The 19707-nt window shown below is 36.4% G+C and overlaps 1 protein-coding gene across 7 annotated transcripts in view; it reads right to left on the reverse strand.

Moving 5' to 3' along the window:
• Nucleotides 1-19707, reverse strand: part of PALS1 (protein associated with LIN7 1, MAGUK family member) — a 59638-nt gene that overhangs the window by 3932 nt on the left and 35999 nt on the right. For all 7 annotated transcript variants that reach the window (XM_040600784.1, XM_040600786.1, XM_040600790.1 and 4 more), the window contains 11 exons: nt 17822-18030; nt 12070-12147; nt 11269-11415; nt 10487-10648; nt 7477-7554; nt 6401-6584; nt 5223-5294; nt 4683-4754; nt 3749-3916; nt 2802-3004; nt 1320-1430 (listed from right to left, as the gene is read on the reverse strand). In XM_040600784.1, coding sequence (XP_040456718.1) covers nt 1320-1430; nt 2802-3004; nt 3749-3916; nt 4683-4754; nt 5223-5294; nt 6401-6584; nt 7477-7554; nt 10487-10648; nt 11269-11415; nt 12070-12147; nt 17822-18030 — 1484 coding nt within the window. The remainder of the gene's footprint in view (nt 1-1319; nt 1431-2801; nt 3005-3748; nt 3917-4682; nt 4755-5222; nt 5295-6400; nt 6585-7476; nt 7555-10486; nt 10649-11268; nt 11416-12069; nt 12148-17821; nt 18031-19707) is intronic.

The raw sequence follows: 19707 nt of genomic DNA on the forward strand, positions 1-19707 counted from the left end.
GGGACCTTCAAGATTTTTTTTTCTAGGTGTTACCTACACTTAAGAAAAACAAAGCCATTTCTTGCATGTATGCCTGTATATACCCTTTTCTTTATCAGAGGAAGGGGGGTTTAACACGAAGTGTTTACCCAAATGAAATAAATACAACTCCAATACAATTAATCAGAAAGAGAACAGGTATAGTTCAACACCAATGACAGTATATTAGTTTGTATTGCAAATGGATTCCTTGATTATTGCAATAAAAAACGAGGACATACATAAGATGAAATATTTATATAGAATAGTTTCATTCATTGCATAGCCATGAAGGAGGAACATGTCCATTTAAAGACTATGACTATATTTGACTCAGGGGGGTGGGGAAGAAAAAAGAAATCCCTCTCAAGACTTGGACTTCAACAGACTTTCAGATCTTGAATTCAGGCAAATACATCCCTCTTGCATCAAACAAAGAGAGGAAAACAGCACAGCCATAGAACATAGTGAGGTAAGATTCCTGACCAACAGCCGTATCAGGAATCCCTTTGAGTTATGCTGGGAAAACTGTTCTTCCTCAGTATGAACTGCATTATGTTCCATTAGTACTCTGAAGATACTATGGTGGCAAAGTGCTCCCACCAACCACTGTAGTGTAGGTTTCAGCTAAAAAGCTGAAGGTCAACATATTTCATTATCCTAAACAACAAGCACATCGTATCTCATAAGCTGCTAAGGGCATTTTCTGGGCTTTCAGATGTTCTGGTTTAATCTGTGGGTTTCAATTCTGTTCTGCAGAACTAATTTCACATTAACTAAATGATCTGAACTGGATAAGCTAAGATCTTGACATGACTAGTTGAAACATGAAAAGTGATCCTACAGGATAAAGCATTAAAATAGCTTTATCTGAAGATATTTGGAGTATGTTTTCAAGTAAATGTTTTTTCCATAGGCAGGTAAGTTCTCAAAAGAAAAATAATTAATCATTTGCTCCCTAGAATTATTCTCAGGTTTACTTGAAGACAAAGTTGGGGTTTCCACAGTTTTGAAATAGAGTCATATTTTTGTACCCAAACACAAGGGCCCCAACTGAGGCACTATGCCCCAGGACTACTGAATTAACAATGGATTCCCTTGCCTCATACCTCTCACATTCCATTGAAGCAAAAGCGTCCTGAGCCGTTCCCTTAGTATGGTCTGCCTGTTAACCTGGAGCACACATCTCAACTGCGTTGCTTCCCATATATTGTCAGTACCGTTACCATCTCCCAATTCCAAAGAATATAGGAATGTATTTACTAAAAACGTGTTTTCAAAAGAAGTGTTAGACACATTACCTTTGGGTTTTTCCCTTCTTTGGCCAACAAAGCACGTAATCTCTCTTGTGAAGGTGGTGCAACAAATATAATATATGGCTTCAAGTCAGAATTACGTAGTGTTTTCAATGACTGCAGAAACAGATTTTATTAATTATTTAACAGTTCCAACCATGAAAAGGGCACTTAATGATGCATTATTCACATGCCATAATTGACAATATACTCTTCAAACACAATGACAATTGTATAATATATTAACAGCCACATAATTAATTGTAACAGTATCACCATCACAGAGTTCAGTCACCATTACCTACAAAACTGTTATTCCAACATTATTCACCTTCACAGAACCCAAACATTTATTTTTGTTCAAAAATATTCTTCATAACTAAACTGAAGGAACTTTAGTATCCAAAAGCAAAAAAAAAAAAGTCACCCACATTGAAATAAGTTTTCTTACAATGCTAATTGTAAGAAATCAGCTTTGACAGAGAGAAGAGTCTTTAAGTACTAGTTTAACCTTTTCCATTTTGAAGATTAAAATACAAGGTATCAGATGCACTACTACTGTATGCTTAGCATATTTTTTTGGCAGGTTACATTTATACTACGTGATAGGAAATAAGAACAACCAAACTGTAGTTCAGTTTTTCCAAAAGGTTCCTTCTATGTGTCTCAGGACAAACAACCTGCTTCTGATACAGATTTTTATAACCACTGAATTAGATCCATTTTCAAAGTGTTACGAATTGTCATCTCATCACATGTTTTGCAATACCCATGAGCCATTCTAACAAAGTATCACGCAGTCCCACTGGTGATGGCTATTTTCAGCTTCAGTACTACCAGACTTTACTGATATGTCAGTTTTAGGGTTTCTTTTGCAGCATCTACAACAGCATCAGACCTCACACATAGCCTACGTATTAGAAAACAGACTGTGTTCCAGGACTCTGCCTCTTCCTGCATTTGATTAAATTTCCAATCAATCTGAGGTCTGTATGCATAGTTTGTCTCTTCTCCATAATCAAAAGGATAAAACTAAAGAGTTTTTCAATACTGTTGATGTGATGTACTTTAATCCTGTCTGTTATGGAACTGCCTAAACTTTCCCAAACCGCAGCTTTCAAATATAATCACAAACAACTTCCTCTCCATTATCAAAAACCTCAGAGCTCACAGAGTAATTGGAAGACCGAGACACACAAATCTTAATTTTTCGATTCAGATAGCTCTCGCTAGCTTCAAGTATCTAGAAACCAAAACCCGTACTACCTTTGGCACAGATATAAATGATGTATATATTTTCAAACAAGGAACAAGAAGGCTGTATTCGTAACACTCTAGAGTCAAGTGAACACTACCAAAAGAAAACGTGGAACAGACATGAAAGTGGACCTTGAAAACAGATTCATTTTATATAAACCAAACATAGCTCTCTAGATTTTCATAGCAGGTTCTACAACTAACACACAACAGGCGACAGCTTTGCCATACCTGGGTATGAAGATTTAAAAGACATATCTTGCCAGAGTTGATTACTTGCCGCACAGAGTCTATGCTAGTACCATAAAGGTTCTTTTCAAACTCTCCATATTCAATGAACTTCCCTGCAGCTATGTCACTCTCAAATGCCTGTCGGGAAATGAAATGGTAATCCCTGCCAGCTACTTCAGTCTCTCGCCTGCTCCGAGTAGTATCTACAAACGAGAGCAACAAAAACGAAATCAAGACAGTGATACACCTGTAGAAATCAAGAGAAATAAGTATTCTCTCAGGAGACATCTGGTTAACCAAGCAAAAAAAGGCTTATCAAATATCCAAGAAATACAAGTATTTTATTTTCTACAATAAATATCCCTACTCAGATTAAGTTGCCAGAGGCTGAACCTACATTTAGAGTTCCTGTTTACATTATCTAGAAGAAAAATACAGTCATCTAAGAAAGGAAGAGTTTCACCTGTGCAGCTGCATTCTGAATGTGAAAACAGCTATTAGTTGTTTGTAACAAATTATATTGCTACGCTATTTGTAAACGTAATCTAGAGTACATTAGATATTTAAAATACACAATTCATTGAAATGTAAATGGTTTGGGAAGGCACTAAACCCACCCAAGTTCTCATTTATGCACGACACATAGGTTAAAAATTCTATGACCAATGTACCAGTTACCGTTCTAAACTTCTGTAACTCACTCCAATTTTATTCATACTGGAGTATATGCCTGTCTTATAATGCCTCTATTACACTGTGTTGGGACACTGGATTTGCATTAACTTACCAAAAGTCCTTTTTGCCACAGAAGATGTAACATTACTTGTCCAACAGTTGATTATAATCTGCTCAAAACCCCCAAACTCTTAATTACCATCTTCAACACAAGAGGATTTGTCTGCAGACAACGTTTAGAATAAGCAAGCCTATCTGCCTGTCAAACTTACGGGGAACTGCAGAGGCAAAGCGATCCACTTCGTTATTCATAAGTCTCTGTCGCAATTCATTTTGGCCGCAGTTCTGTGGGCCGATCAGAACAATAGGCCGTTTCCTGTTTGCTGGTTGATGATACAGTGACATTTCCTCGTAAGTCAAAATCTCCTCATTGTCATAATCTTGAGAGAGAAACAGTAAAATAGTCACAATGTACTTTACTGCTAGTTGCATGTATTGCCTGTCATGCAGTATCAAGTTTCAGGCAGTTCCTGACTCTCTGCACAGTATGTAACTGCAAGGCACCAAAGCAACAGAACCCCAAAGATCATCACTTGCCCAATAAGATGAGGTTCCCCCCAACTTCTTGAGAAAGAAAATGTGTTTCCACTTACTACTGCTATTAGTAGCAGCGTAAACTCAGGAAACAATTTTCTTGCCAGGGAACAAGTTTCTAGTACAAGAATAACACCCTCTACCCAACAACAACAAAAATCAACACCCCAATCCCAAAGTACTTTTGTAAGAATATAATATAAATAGCCTACAAACTCTCTCTGGAGAAAGTTTCCATTTACTAAACTTAATTATGCAGAGTGAGATGATAGTAAAAAACATAATAAATTGGTTCATCATTGAAAAACTGAGAGTGCTTCCACGCCTAAAAATCTATCTGTTTTGTTGTGGTGTTTTTTGTTTTGGTTTTTTTTTTTTTACCACTATCATCTAGTCTTTATTAAAAACACTAAATGACCTTACAAATCCCGCCACCTTTTTTAGATCTTTCACTAAACGCTGTTACAAACCACACTACTGCTCCCACACAGAACATCACAAGGCAGTATTTCTAACATCATATCCTGAAGTTCAACATTCTTTTCACCAGGCTATTTGTAGAATCTTTTACAGTTGCTTGTAAGTGCACAGTGTGCCAAAGATGTTGCTTACCATCATTTTTATTTGCATTGTATAAAACCTTTTTCCGTTTCTTTTTGTTTTTCTTCGCACACCAGAGCTTTCCTAACCAAAATAAAAATCAACACAATCAAATACCCATACAGTAAAAAGCTTCCTGTCTCAGTATTTGGATTTTTAAAGTAGAGAATTTATTCTGCAATTTTGAAAACATGTCATATTCTTCAGTTCATTAAAACAGTTTGGTGTATTAAGCAAATGTTGCAAGCCAAGGACTTAGAAACTGAGTCATGGCAGATCAGATTCTTTAAGAAGAAAGGGGCTTTCCAAATTCGCCTACATCATCCTAATTACATTGCACATGGTTATGAAAAAATCACGTGATTTATACAATGAAGTGCTAAATTCCCATCTGTATTTACATGAAGAATTTCAAAGAGTCATCCCACTTGTATTTCAAAAAAAGGAAGAATTTACTACAACTCCACAATCACAAGGTTCCAGATATCAAAAATGAGCACCTTTATAAAAGTTAGATATTTTTTTTTCCCCCTTGGAAAGAATATATCCAACCTGATTTTTCTGGCTCCTTGTCTTCTTCTATGGTTTGCTTCATTGCTTCTCTTTGCTGTTGAAAACTTTTTCCTTAATGTATTTTAAAAAAAAAAAAGTACAAAAGCAGTTAACATTTAGAAACTATTTCCATACTTTTTTTGTAATTACTTACTCATTTTACTTTTTCCTAAGCTTTTACATCTCTGAAGGTTCTAGTAGAATACAACATAGAAGAAATTTTAAAAGATAAATTAATTTTTAGAAAGAGAAACTAGAATTGCTTGGAAGCTTCTTTATTGCTTAAAAAATACATTCATTGAGAAAGACTTGCAGAGCATTTGTACTATTCTGGACAGTTTTGCCCAGAAAATTCAAACTACTGGAAAGACTACATTTCCCCACTATGATGACATGGTTTTCTAACTATTTTTGTATGTTAAATGCATTCTGTTTATTCTAAATATTTTGAACTTCAGCTTGAAAAAGACTAGCCTATATTTAAATCAGTATTCCTCTCAACTTACTCAAATATCATAAAGTAACAGTATGATAATCTACAGAATTTGAAAAGTCTTTTTTTCACTGTGTTTAACAGATCAGCAGACCTTTAACGGACTAGAGTGCAGTACACATTTCAATGCAAAAATTATATACTGACTTCAATGTCTGAAAACCCCATTACTCAAAGGACCCCAGCAGTTAGAAAGGAAGCATGACTGTTACAACTGAGCTCATTGCTAGGTGAAAACATGGAGGAAAGTCACCATGGAAAAGATAAGTTTTTCAAATTGGCTACTTGATACAGTAAGAAACCTAAGGGCTGCTCCCACCACCAGAGAACAGGCAGACGGAGGGCCCACATTTCTGCTGTAACCAGCAGAGGGAACTTGAATCCACAGAGTCCCCAGGATGGAGGAGTAACACAAGGGGTGAGTAGCTCTTGAAAAGTGAACCACAGTGGCAGCGGTAGCTTTACTCTGCATTTAATATCTGTACATGGTGATGCCTCTAAAGGGTCAACCTTTTCAGTAAAGCAAATTACATAACCAACAGTAGGGTCTGTTGCAAAAGGTCCAAGGTCAGAGATATTTAAGGCAATGGATATATAAGGGTACACAAGTCTTTGAAAACCAGGATATTGTTCCTGTAGCTGTGGGAAGAGCTGGCTATCAAGCTTTTTCTAGAGCTTTATTTACCAGGGATGAGGCCTGCCAGTGGCTGATTATCTTCGTCTCCATCTCTGTAAGCCTGCCACCAGTTTGGATCTTCTTGGCTGATCACATGAAGTATATCTCCTTTTTGAAAAGATAAGCCTAACTCTCGGCAGGGTACATAAGGGTCATCAGAGGGATCATAGTCAAAATGTGCTTTCACATGTATCTGTGGGAGATCAAATGCAAAAACAGAAGAAAAATGACCTGTGACTTCTGAAGAATGACACCCCATCTTCCTGTGATTGCAATGGAGCTCCGATATATAAAAACTCCAAGATTTTATAAAACAGAAACTTCATCTGGGGCATACAGGAGATACTGGAAATGGAATCTTTACCTAGGTTAGCAATGGACAAAACACAGTTGTGCTAGGTTCGAGGTGAAGGCCTGAATTTAAGTTGCTAATTCTAAAGTCTATGCAATTTCCTCACCATTTTAGGAGGCAAAAATCCCTGAACTACCAATTTAAGTTCTTTGCATTCAAAAAGTATCAGAGATATTCAGAATTGTTTAAAAGCCCAAATAAATACACAGATTGACACCCATTTGCTAGGCTTTAGGTGAAGTTTCACTAGTAAAATGTTTTACTTTGTCACCAACCATTAATGCTTTTGTTTAGCTGTGATAAATCAGTGCATTCTTTCTTCATACTGTTAAAGCTGTCTCAATAAAAGTATGTTAGTTAAAAAGGTAATGAACAAATTTTCCAGTATGCAATCTTTTCCTTCCAAAGCACAGTAGCAAGTTCCATCAATCCACTTTTTTTTTTAATAGAGAAATTGGGAATTTCAAAATAGAAATTCATAAGCACAGGCTTTTATAATTTCTTATTACTTTAGAAACAGAGTTAAACATCATACTAAAAGTTTTAGCTTATCACCATCAATCATTTTCAACAGTTATTACAGGTGTTAATCTGGTAACAATTAAACCAATTTAAACTATTAGGTTTTTGTTTTGTTCCACAATGTAACAGACCTAGATAAGAACTTTCTACACAATACTGGTAAAACAAGTTATGTATCACCAAGCTCAAGAACTTATGTAGGGCTACTTACAACTGTCTCCTTTGCAGGAGGTGGCTTGCTCTGCTGACTGGGAATCAATACAAAGGTCAGAGTACCATGCATGTCAGCCTGCGACAAAAAATAGACTCTTCATATACAGTATCAAAATATGGCTTAAAGTTAACAATTTTAATAAACAACATATTTCAGAAAATACTTCAACAATTCCCATAAAAGGCAGTAGTTCTTAACAGCACACCATCTACCCCTGACGTGGTTTTAAAAAGATACAGTACAGATACAGTGATTCTGTGATAGGCTAGAAAGCCAAATGTTGACTATCAGATTTTAAACACCTAGCATTCTTGATTATACATAAACTATTTATATTTGAAATGAAGCAGCTGCAATTCTGTCAAGCAGTGACTTAGGAGAAATGGAAAATAATATTCTGTTTAAAAATACCAACAAGTGGATCTATGCTAGGAAGAAAAAATACAAAAAACACTTTTTCTAAAATTGCTTTAAGCAGAACAGTATTTTCAAATCTAAACACTTCTACCATGTTTTTATGCTATTAACGTCATTAATGTATACAAAACACTGTTTAAAAATTTAACACACACCCCAATTCTGCATCTGTAAAGTACTTAGTATCAATATTGCAATCACACCTACTAAGAAAGTAGACCATAATAAATGTACTGGCTTTAGAAGTATTCTTACTTGTTTGCATACTTTTGTATGCAGAGTGTGTTTGCACGCAAAGAATATCTAGACAAAATGCAAGTACCAACCCATGACAAGGTCTACATGTGCCTTACTTCCTATACATCATTCCATGAACTATAACACAACAGTTTATATTGTATAAAACCAAAGAAAATGCATGTATCTCAAAAAATTCAGACTTAAGGCTCAAATAAAGTAAACATAACTGAACATAACGTGATTAGGCTGCAGGAAAGGAAAATCCATGATTTTCCGTCAGCATGCATAGTCCATGAGGAATGCATAGAATTTCACAGTGATCGTGTGAATAGTCTTGTCTAAAGTCATGTGCAGTTTACTATCATTTGAGCAGCAAGTGGTGAGGCAAAATTAAGAAGGAAAGTAATTTCTTTCTCCTGTGCTCGTTTTAAATATTTTTTGGAGACTGAAGCATTTTAAAAACTCACTTCCACGTTACAAAGTACAAGACACAATGTATAAGAATTAAAAATATTATTATAAATGAATGATTTTTTTAAAAAATACAAGTTGGGTTTGGTTAGTTTTGTGTTGCTTTTTTTTTAATAAATTATTTTCAGCAAATAAATGCTCTTATGTTAATGTATCATGGTTTTAAATCTTTTATTTTGTACCTCTAGGTTGCAGGAGCTGCTCAAGAGCAGAACAAGCTCTCTGCAGAGAACTGCCAAAACACTTTTTTCAGAAGCACAGGAATTAGTTAAATATGGCTTTAAAACAAATATAGACAGCAAAGGAGACAATTACACAACATGAAGAATCTGACATCTCTGATCCAAAAAACACAAGGAGGCTGAAGGCTTTTCAAATAACTCGGAGAATCTTTAAATGGCTTTAAAAAAATAGGAAAACCAAACCCCCACACATTTCTGCCTCTACTTCCCTCCGCTTGACCTCATTCCATGCATTAGCTGAAAAAATTTTAACAGCGCATTTCAGGAAAAAATCTAACTACAGGTGGAAATTGTCCATTAAAAACTACAGTCCTACTGTAGCATGAGACAACTTCATTATGGATATTGCTGCCTATTCTTCCTACAATAATGCAACCTACATCGGAACCCAGGTCTTTGTCCTGATTCCGATTTGTCTAAAGAGCATATATCCACTAAGTAATTCAGAGATTTACTAATATTTTTTTCTCCAAAAGACCCTATTAAATAAATGCTAGTGGCTATTTTCCAATGTTTTGCATCGAAGTTATAAATTAACTTCTTGAAAACCCTGTGATTTTAATCTGTTTTCACTTTGACAGAATGGTCTTGCCTGCTGCAATCTGACCAATGATTCATAGTCAGGTTCCAGGTGTCCCATCTTGGATACTGATCAAAAATAGGTGCCAGGGAAAAGCAGGATAACAGAGCAATATCGGTCAACAGAAAATAATAGTAATCCCCAGTTTTTGACATTATACCTCACTGGGCCTTTGAGAGAGGGTAAGTCTGCATTTACTAGTTCCTGATGGATTTCTTGCCTGTTGTTTTGACTAGCTGCTTTTGAAATTATGTGTAATTCTGTCATCAATGGTAAAGTTGTAGTAAACACAAAGACATCCATGCTGGTAAACTGCTAGACAAAAGGGTTTTTATCAGGAGGGAAAGAGTAAGAAGTCTAGTCGTGTAAAGGTCCCATGTGATACAATTTGTGGAGGGTTAAGCCTAGCCAGCAACTATGCACAGACCACCACCTCGCTCATTCCACTTCCCCAGCAGGACAGGGGAGAGAATCAGAAGACCAAAAGCAAGAAAAACTCATGGGCTGAGTAAAGACAGTGTAGTAAGAGAAAGGGAAAAAAAACCCCACAAACGCAAGTGATGCAAAAGCAATCACTCACCACCCAGTTTTTATTGCTCAGCGTGATGTTAAATGGCATGATATACCACTGTGGTCAATCCAGGTCAGCATCATATAAGCTGCTATGAAAAAAAACTGCATCCATCCCATGCAGGCACCACCACGATCACAATCACGCAGCTACACATGTTACTAATTGCGGACTCAAAGATGAAAAATCATGGCTTTCCAGACCTAAAGGTTTTTCTTGTAACTCGTTAAAAGAAAGTCTCAAGATGCTAGCATGACTCTTCACATATGTAGGCTTCATTTTTGAAGATAACTGCCATTATACTTTTTAATATGATAGTATGTGTCAGAAAAAAAACCACCTTGAAATGGCCCTCTACATAAACACTAACTATCAGAATACTTTTAAGCTACTGCTAAATGAGTACAAATGACAAGCAGAACCAACAGGCTTCAGTCTTATGAAATCGGTATTTTCTGCAGGGAAAACAAGAAATGTCCAACTCACCAACAAGTCAAAAACTTCATTAACATCTTTTCCACGAATCTCAATGCCATTGATCTCCAGAACTTCATCTCCTTCATGTAACAGCCCACTCTTCTCTGCAGCACCTCCTTTCACTATTCGGCTAATGATAACAGAATCCATTTCATTGCGAACAGTAGCACCCTGTGTAGCATCAACACATTCTGAATTTATTATATATATGAAACTCAGAGCCATCTGTCGTACTTATTTCAAGCCAGTGGGAGACTATACTGAAGGGGAATGCAAGTAACAGCTTAAACGCATACACTCAGTGCTCCAGTTTAAAAAACACCGCTTAGTTTCTTCAAGCTGCACTAAAGATCGAAGAATTGAATGGCTCCACATTATAAGGTTCATTATTATTTTAAAAAACATACTCCTAAGGAAACACTTATTTGAAAGATGCAAAATAGAAGATGACAGTTGCTAAAAAAAAAAAACACCCAAAACAAATGGTTGGCACAAGGCTATAAGCTCCCCTGTAGCAAAGGCCGGGACAGTGACTTCTGTCAAGAAGTCCTGTCCAAACCTAAGCTGACAGAAGTTGTACAGTTTTTAAGTGGTAGTACAGCTACTGATATATATTTTTATATATATGTAAAAGTTTACTGTCTATGACTAATTCTCATTTTGAGGGGAGGGAAAGTGTTTACAAGTTAAACATCACCTCCACGTTCAAATTCCAAAATTTCCATAGCAATCTGCAAAGGAGAGAAAAGCTTACGTCCTTTACATATAAGTGAGGGAGTATCAGTACTTACCAATGGAATATCCCGAGCTTTCTCAATGCGAACTATTTTAACTGTCTCCCCTCCGTACACACCAACATTCTCATAAATTTTTTCATCTGTCACAGGCTCCGGTTGCATTTCTTGTTCTGCAACCTTATCATGAGCCAGTAAAAGTGCCTAGTGTTAAACAAAATCAACTCAGTTACAGAAAATTTCACACTTTATTATGTATACAAATTAGAGTTCAATGAAATTTGGCAAATTGAACAGTCTTTGCAGGTCACCAAATACTGCAAACAGACTCAGGAAATTAAAAAAATAAATAAATAATTTATCACAGCTATGTAGCACCTACTGCTCTCTAAACCCTCCCTTTCAGATTGGAAAAGAATAAAAAAGTAATTTTGAACACACAACTGTGACTGTACTTACAGCTTCTCCTTCCTTAAAAAAAACTCCAAATCCAAAAAACAATCAATGAAGTACTGGTTTACTATGTACCTGACTGACTACTCAAAAACCCCCATAGACAAGCAAAGCAGCTCATGTGTTGCCCCTGCCTCTACTAACCTAGTGCTACATTGTTTATGTGCAAATTAGCCTGTAATACATGTAGAATGTAGCAAGGGCTGAATACAATAATGCACTACACTTGATCAGAAGTTTCCATTAGTTGCTGGAAATGGGAAACTCCACATCAAGAGATCTGCATAGAGTTGAAGAATAAAATCTGTCCTTGCCCAGTCAGCCCAAGACATTTGCAAAAATTAAGTGATATTGAAAACAGCATCAATAATCACATCCATTGGATTAGAAGTTTGACTGTTTTACCTGCATATGAGGGGCATTCAGCAAAGCGTTAAGCTCCTGCCCATCCTTATGGTGACTGGGTTTCAAAACACTCTGTACCTAAAAAGAAATCAAGTAATAAAACTTTTACTCTACCTGGTGATTTATCCATCCTCCCTCCCCTACTCAAGCACAAACCCCTAGCTGCCATTACGCATTTTACTGAAAGTGAAGTACATCCACATAGCTGTTACAGTAGCTGATTGAACTGTACCTGGTACACATTAGGAAAACATGCAATGAGACCACAGGATGATTCTAGCACATCTTGCCTCAGCAATTATCTACCAAATCTAAATGGGTATCCAGTGCATCACAGATTTGTCAATACCAGAGACTGGCAATGAGATCAGCTACCACAAAGATGCACACACACACAAAAAAAAAATTCTGGAAAAGAGCATGATAGTGAAGTCAGTCACAATGAAGTCTTATTATGTGAATATGATGGGTCTTTTAAAATGGACCAACTTCTCATTAACATGACTAGTCTCCCTTTTCCTTAAAAGCAGATGGTTTATTTTTACCCAAACTATTTCCACTAACAGCAAGACCAAAGATTCCAAGACAGGTTTTGCAATGCATCCTGGAGCCCCAGCCTCAGCAAAATTACAAAAGGTCACAGAAAACCAGGTTTCTTTGGCTGGTTCCAAAATAATCCAGATTAACACAAGGACAGCTGTTGCTCAAACAGCTTTAGTTGCCAAAAAAGGTTTGCCTTCTCATACAGTTACCAAACATGCCTTGCCATCATCTCTTGCAAATACCAGCATGCTTACAGAGAAAGCCAGGAGCAGGGAAGTCCCCCCTTATGTGAGGGTGAATTGAAGAAGCTATTTTCCATAGCCATTATTCTCTGGCCTAATCAGAAATCCAAAAGCACAAATGAATCCAGAGACATCAAGAGTAGATTATACATATCAGAGCAGCAGCTTTCAGTGCGATAGAGAACATTTTTTTCAAGAGCTTTTTATGCTTAAGGATAAGGTAATATGACATCAGAGAATCAAGAAACCACAAGTTCCAAAGGGAAAAAGATCAAGCTGCTTGTGTGATCAACAACATCTAAAGGTCTGAAGACCCTCTATCCTAGAAGCAATTATCTACAGAAATGTAAACAACTGTCTTGGATGCTACTAAATGACAGCACTGAAAAAAGTAAAGATAATTCTTAATTCTAGGAGAAGCCACTAAATGAACTGTTCCCATGGAGCAAGGTCGTTACGTTGCCTACCAAACACTGTCACACTGAACAAATTCCTGTGCTTAGCAATAAGCCTGGGACAACCTCCAAAAGCCTTCCTTCTGACATCCCTAGAACATGCCTCATGGTGAACAAACCTAGTATAGTTTAGAATAGACAAAAAATGAAGCCAGTTCTAAGTAATTTTAATTTATTTCATTAAAACCATAAAGAACAGAAAGAATTCAGCTCCATAGAAGGCTGACTTCAGTCATACCTCTGAATTAGCCAGAAAGCTGTTATCCCCAGCTAAGCCTGAATTTTGGGATGCCATACAGCAGAGCACTATAAAGGATGTATTTCACTAAAAAAGTTTCCTCTGTGTCGAAAGAAGACATTTTTCTATACAAAAGACTTCCTCACAGAGGTTTATTTAAGGTCTCTAACTTTCAAGGGACTTCCAATTCCTTTCTTGAAGAAGCTACAAGGAACTTCAAAGTGTTATTTATCCAATTTTTATGACCCTTTTAAAGGAAAACCTACTTAGAAAGCAACTTAGAAGCCCTGCAAGCAAGGCAACCTTTTGAATGCAAGGTCAGATGTTGGGGATTTGACAGGGGAAATGAAAGCAACCAGGCTCAAGCAGTCATTCTGTCAGTTCTGAAATCTGAATGTAGGCTGTTGTTCTGGAAGCAACACACTACAGCCAGCACAGGCAATCCACGCTGAATATGTGTCAATAATAAAGCTATCAATTTAGTTTCTTTATACGCACCGCAATTGGAGGCATGTACTGTGGAGGCACACACTGGAGTAATATTAAACATTCAGAATTTAACTGCACTTGCAAAATCCTGTTGTAGTTTACTTTCAGGTGAGCAGGACCTCAGAGGGAATATACATACATGTTCTAGTGCACTTATACCTGAAGTTACAAGCTTCCAGTGCATCCTCTCAAAAGTACTGACCTAGTTTAATTGCCTGCACTTCCTGAAGTGAACAGTATCAAGTCTGAAACCTTTAGTAACACAGCCTATATAAATTGAGCCTATTAAGTGTATTTAATAGCAAGAACATCTTTAAAGGTATTTGGTATGTGCTGCTACGGGCCAAAAATTACAAACTGTCTGGAATGCTACGTCAAATGTTCTTACAAGGTCAAGATTCAGACCATGTTCCCATAATCATTCCCACAATCTTGGTCAAGTTTAAATGGATTTGAAATCAATTTAATTACACTTGATGTTTACTGTCTATTTTTATTTAAGACTTGGATACAACACATTACATGAAGATTAGACCTCTAAAATAAATTCCCTAAGCTCAAGTGCTTCATTCCACCTTTTACATTCAATTAGTTGCTTTTAAAACAAGTTAAAATCTTGACTTGTTGCTGTCTGGTTATCAGAATCTGTGGAAAAGTTAACTGTACAAGTGTACTACTAATTCAAAGAATTTCCTAAAGAGGACTAGAAAATAAAAATGTACCATTCCACTTGTATTGTTAATGGTTAAAAGATTCAAAAATTAAAAGTTTTCACAACACATTGTTCATACACGTTTCATAAAAGTAAATCATCAAAGAGTAAATGAAAACAGAATTTTTAAATTAGGTTCAGCATAGCAAATAACTCCCACCAAACAATTCCAAAAGTGTGATTTAATTAATTTAATGTTTTTATTTTAAAGGGTGCATGTTTCACATTGCAAGATGCAATTGTATTGCAAAGTGTCTTCCTGTTAAAGCTACAGAAGCATGAGCTCTAGAACAAGTTCTCTTCCACACCATAAAACCTCAAACAAAACACATCGGTAGCTCTGAACTGGGGCATGCACTCCAGAACAGTTGCAGTGTTACGGAGTCACGGATGACCTGTGCACTAAAATATGCACACTAACATTACCTCCATTTAAAATTAATGTTATGCATGTATCTGCTATTTTTCTTTCTTGTAATGTCTTGTGGCTTTTATCACCAAGATGTTATCAGTATCTTAAATCAAGGGTTTTGCAAGTGTCTTTTCAAAAACACCCTGAAGTAGGTAAACTGCTTTCTGAGGGAGCTTCCCATGCCTACGCTTAGGAATGGAAAAAGCAAAAGACAACCAAATATGACAGTACAAGAAAAGACCTGGCCATGCAAAACAGATACTTTGTCAGTGTTAAAAAAATCCCCAAAAGCAAAACCAAACACCAAAACCAACTAACCAGCTTCTCCTAAAGCAGAAATAATGTCCTCCCATAATGCTACCATAACAAATACAGAAACCTTTCCAAAAGGAATAAAGGATCTGAAAAATGAGCACGAGATCTTCTACAGGCAAGACTAGGAAGTACAGAAAGATGTGAATGGAGGCCTCAAGGTGTTCCTCTTGGGACGCACCTGACACAGAAATATTTGTCCTCAATTTCCAGGTCAATCATTTCAGGATGTTATTTAACATATTGCAAAATACAAGTCACTTAAATACACCAGAAGCTGAATCACTGAGAAACTAGACTACCTCTGAAAATGGAACAGACATATGCAGTATACTGACTTTTCAGGAATTCCAAGGCTGGACAAGACAGGGATGGGACATGAAGAATCAAAATAAGTGCAGTGATATGTTTGCCTTTTATATAATAGTCTCCTGGGGTGATTACAAAATACTAAGGGTTTAAAAATGTTACATTAAAGAAATATTTTCTTTATGCTTAGCCTTCTTCATGGATTGCTAAGAAACAAACCTAGTTTCGCATGACCTTCTGATTTTAGGATTTACCCAATCACCTGAAAAAGAGAGGAACGTGTTGGGAAGGTGACGAGGAGTATGGAAGTCTGAAAACAGACCTAGAGTTTTGCTAGGCATATTTTCTTCTTGGAAACTTCTATTAAGCAGCAAATAGAAGGACATCATATCCATGAAGGGGAAACCCCAGCTTTTTTTAAGAGGTGAACCTGTAACATCCTGTATTATACATCAAGTTTCAAATACTCTGGCTTGTAGCTGAATGAAAGCCCGAACTAGGAGGCCTGTGTAAAGTGGGTGTTTGGTGAAGTTCTTTACAAACAGGAGTTAACTGGAAAGATTCCTTCAGGCTCACAGACAAACAAGCCTAGTGAGGATCCTGTAGCAGCCTACAGGCTGATGAGGGAAGCTCATATGTAAAACGCTTCCACCTGGTTTTGGCACAGTCTTACTGAAAAACCTAAACAGGAAAATCCTGAGCTGCAGGTTAAGCAGCACACTGCACCTTTAGATAATATTTAAATTATGTCCCTCAAGAATCAGTAATTTCTTCTGCAAAAGAACTTCGAACTTGCTAAAATGCTGTTTTCCTTGATTTACAAGGCTGAAGTCTAGGAATAGGAAGGAGAGTGGGAAGAGCTGTTGAAAAAAATTGCTTCAGGCAAAAAGAAAACCAGATTTTAAAAAAATCAGCTTGCTGCTGTACTGAAGTTGGAGTTACATGCCTTTGAGCAACTGCAGAATAGCTATATACTGGCTCAGGTACTCCAACCTGTGTACCTACGTCAGTTTTGACTAGGTACGTTTGGTTCACTGGGTGCTAAACACTGCAGCGTTTACCCAGCCTCTGAATCTGGCTTTGCTGAACACTACAGTGCTACGCTTGCACCAATACTGGTATTCAAGCTAGCTAAAGTTACAAATGTATATCCATATAAGGTGTAGCCACACTCCACTGCAATATATATATGCACCAGGCCATGGAAAATCTAGATAACATTAAGCAGCTCCTCAAAGGGTCTTCGCTGCATCCAGCCAGATGCGAAACTCATTTCGTTCGCAGCAACTTTTTATCTGAGTTTTCTGTGCATTACTGCTAGTAATGCTGCTATTAAATACTGCTAGTAAATATAAAGCTATTTGTATATAGGTATTGCCAGTCTATATTCAAGTGAATAAGCCTCAAAGACAGCAGTTAACCTGTCTGAAACTGTAAAACTATTTCAGTCAAGATCTGACTGAAAGGACTGAAGTTAAAAAAGTTGCCCGAGTAAATTTCTAAAGGAGATATCAGATCTTATAAGAGTTGTCATCTGTCAGACAAAAATTAAATGTAATCAGACCATCACAGCAGCAATTAAAACATTGAAATTAGGTATTAAGGTATCTGTGGCTCACTTTAAAGAAGAATTCTTTCCCATATAGTTGTATTTTCAGAAGTGCCCCCCAATTTAAGAACCATGGCTCAACTCACTAAGTCACAATAATAGAGAACTGTAATGCAATTCCTGAACACTTGGAATAAAGAATACTGAAGGTAAAAGTTAGATTTTTCATAACCACTCCCTTTTTCTATGTTTAAACACAGTACTTTTCCTGTTACATATCTATCTATGCTAAAAAGGGAGTTCTTATTCCCAAAATATTTTTCTGGTTACTGTTTGGAAATCTGGAAAAACCGGATACAGCGATCAGTGACTACTATAATCCCTTTCATATTCAACATTCAATAACTCAGACAAGCTTGGCAAGTACATATTTCAACAACAGCTATGATTATAGGTTTCATACATATCAGAGAGATGCATACTGTACATACCTCTTGCGCTAATTCTTGTGCGTTGGAGATGAGAGGATATGGAGGGCTGGCTTTGTTCATGTGCACTGTTACAGCGTTGTGTATCTTAAACGCATTCTGAAAATCAGTATTTTGAACAAGCTGTAAAATGAGAGAGATATCCTCTTGGCTCTGAGGGTCTACCAAAACATGCTGGATATGCTTAAGAGAAGTTAACAGTTCGTCCACTTCTAGGTAGGAAATAAGAAAATACAAATAAGGTATGAGTTAACAAGATTCATAATTAAGTAATGTTTATATTAAGATTTTGACCAAATTTTGTTTTGCTGTTCAGTTTTTCAGTGATGTATGCAAGTTTTAGTTATCCATTATTCACTCTTTTATTAGCAGAACATATCTGAATAATAAAAAAAAAAAAAAAAACCAAACAAAAAACCAACTTGGTAAAAGGAGAAATAAAAAGCTAATACACTGTTTAAATTAAATTCTTATTGCATGAGCAGTTCTCCTCTGAATGAAATCACCAATACGTAAAAGATTCTATAATTGCAGCTCAGGTATAGCTAAAAGTGAAAAAGGGACTATTTTGCAATATGAAAATAACTTATTTGCTAAACTGATCTTGAAGCACTGAATAGTCACTGTTATGTTGATATGGCTTTCCATGTATACCTGCCATATGTATCTCCCTCAACCAGATAATGCTAACTTATAGAATGAGTGTTTGATATGTAAACTACACTTGGTGCCTAAAAGTAAAATTATGCTGTCTTAGCACATTAACATGAGAAGGTAAGAATGGAAAAGAAAAAAACACCATCTATGGTCAGAGTTCTGAAAGTCATCTTCACCAGAAGAAGTCCACATCATTTATGAGATTACGAATTCTGCTTGGACCATAAAATATTTTAACATATTTTAATTATATGTTTCTACATGTTTGCAGACTACTACACGTGTACTACATTCTTGACCTTCAAGAACTAATCTGATGCTTTATGGGTGCTTTTTAAAGACTGTCAACAAATTTACATTCTTTTAAACCAATCTGAATTTCTGCAAAGTATGTCACTTCTCAGTACTAAGTACTTGAGAAACTACCTAAAACAAGGAATATGAATCATACCTCTAATGCATATAAACCCAGGTAAGAAATCCTCAAGCAGACCAAAAATACAGTGAATGCTTTGAGCCTGAAATAATGTATGCATTCTCACCCATTGTCTGAAAAAAAAGGTCAGCTATCTTTTATTTTAATAAATTCAAGTAAACCAGAATTTTAAATCCTGGTATTTTAAAGAAAATGAACAACAAAGAAAATCTCAGATTTTAAAACTGTGAGTTGATATTGTGGTCAATCTCCCTTACTGGTATCAAAATATCAGCTCTGAGAATTATTTTTAAGTTTTAGCAACCCCAATTTATTCATTATGAGCTAATCAACATTATAATAGGGTGCTATCAAGACATCAGCTAAGTTGCATTGTTTTCCATGAAAAATCACAGTAGATACTGATCATTAACATGGATACATTCTGTCAGGAAGTTTCACAGAACTACAGACTGGTCAGGGTTGGATTGGACCTCTACACATCATCTAGTCCAACCTCCTGCTCAAGCAGATTCACCTAGATCAGATTGCACAGAGCTGCATCCAGGCAGGTTTTGAATGTCTCCAGAGGAGGAGACTCCACAGCCTCTTTGTTTACTTCACCTACTTTTAACCTCAAATTCACTAGTATGCCAAACACAATGCTAGGCTCAATTAAATGATTTAATTTAAATTATTTAATGATTAAAATGGTTGATAAATGGGCACATGAAAACCATAAAGCCTAATAAAATACGCATTTCAAACAAGTTTAATGGTTTTAGTTTCAGACAAAGCAAACCTACATGTTTTCAAT

The sequence above is a fragment of the Falco naumanni genome, chromosome 7, assembly GCF_017639655.2.
Source record: "Falco naumanni isolate bFalNau1 chromosome 7, bFalNau1.pat, whole genome shotgun sequence".
In the NCBI taxonomy this organism is placed as follows: Eukaryota; Metazoa; Chordata; class Aves; order Falconiformes; family Falconidae; genus Falco; species Falco naumanni.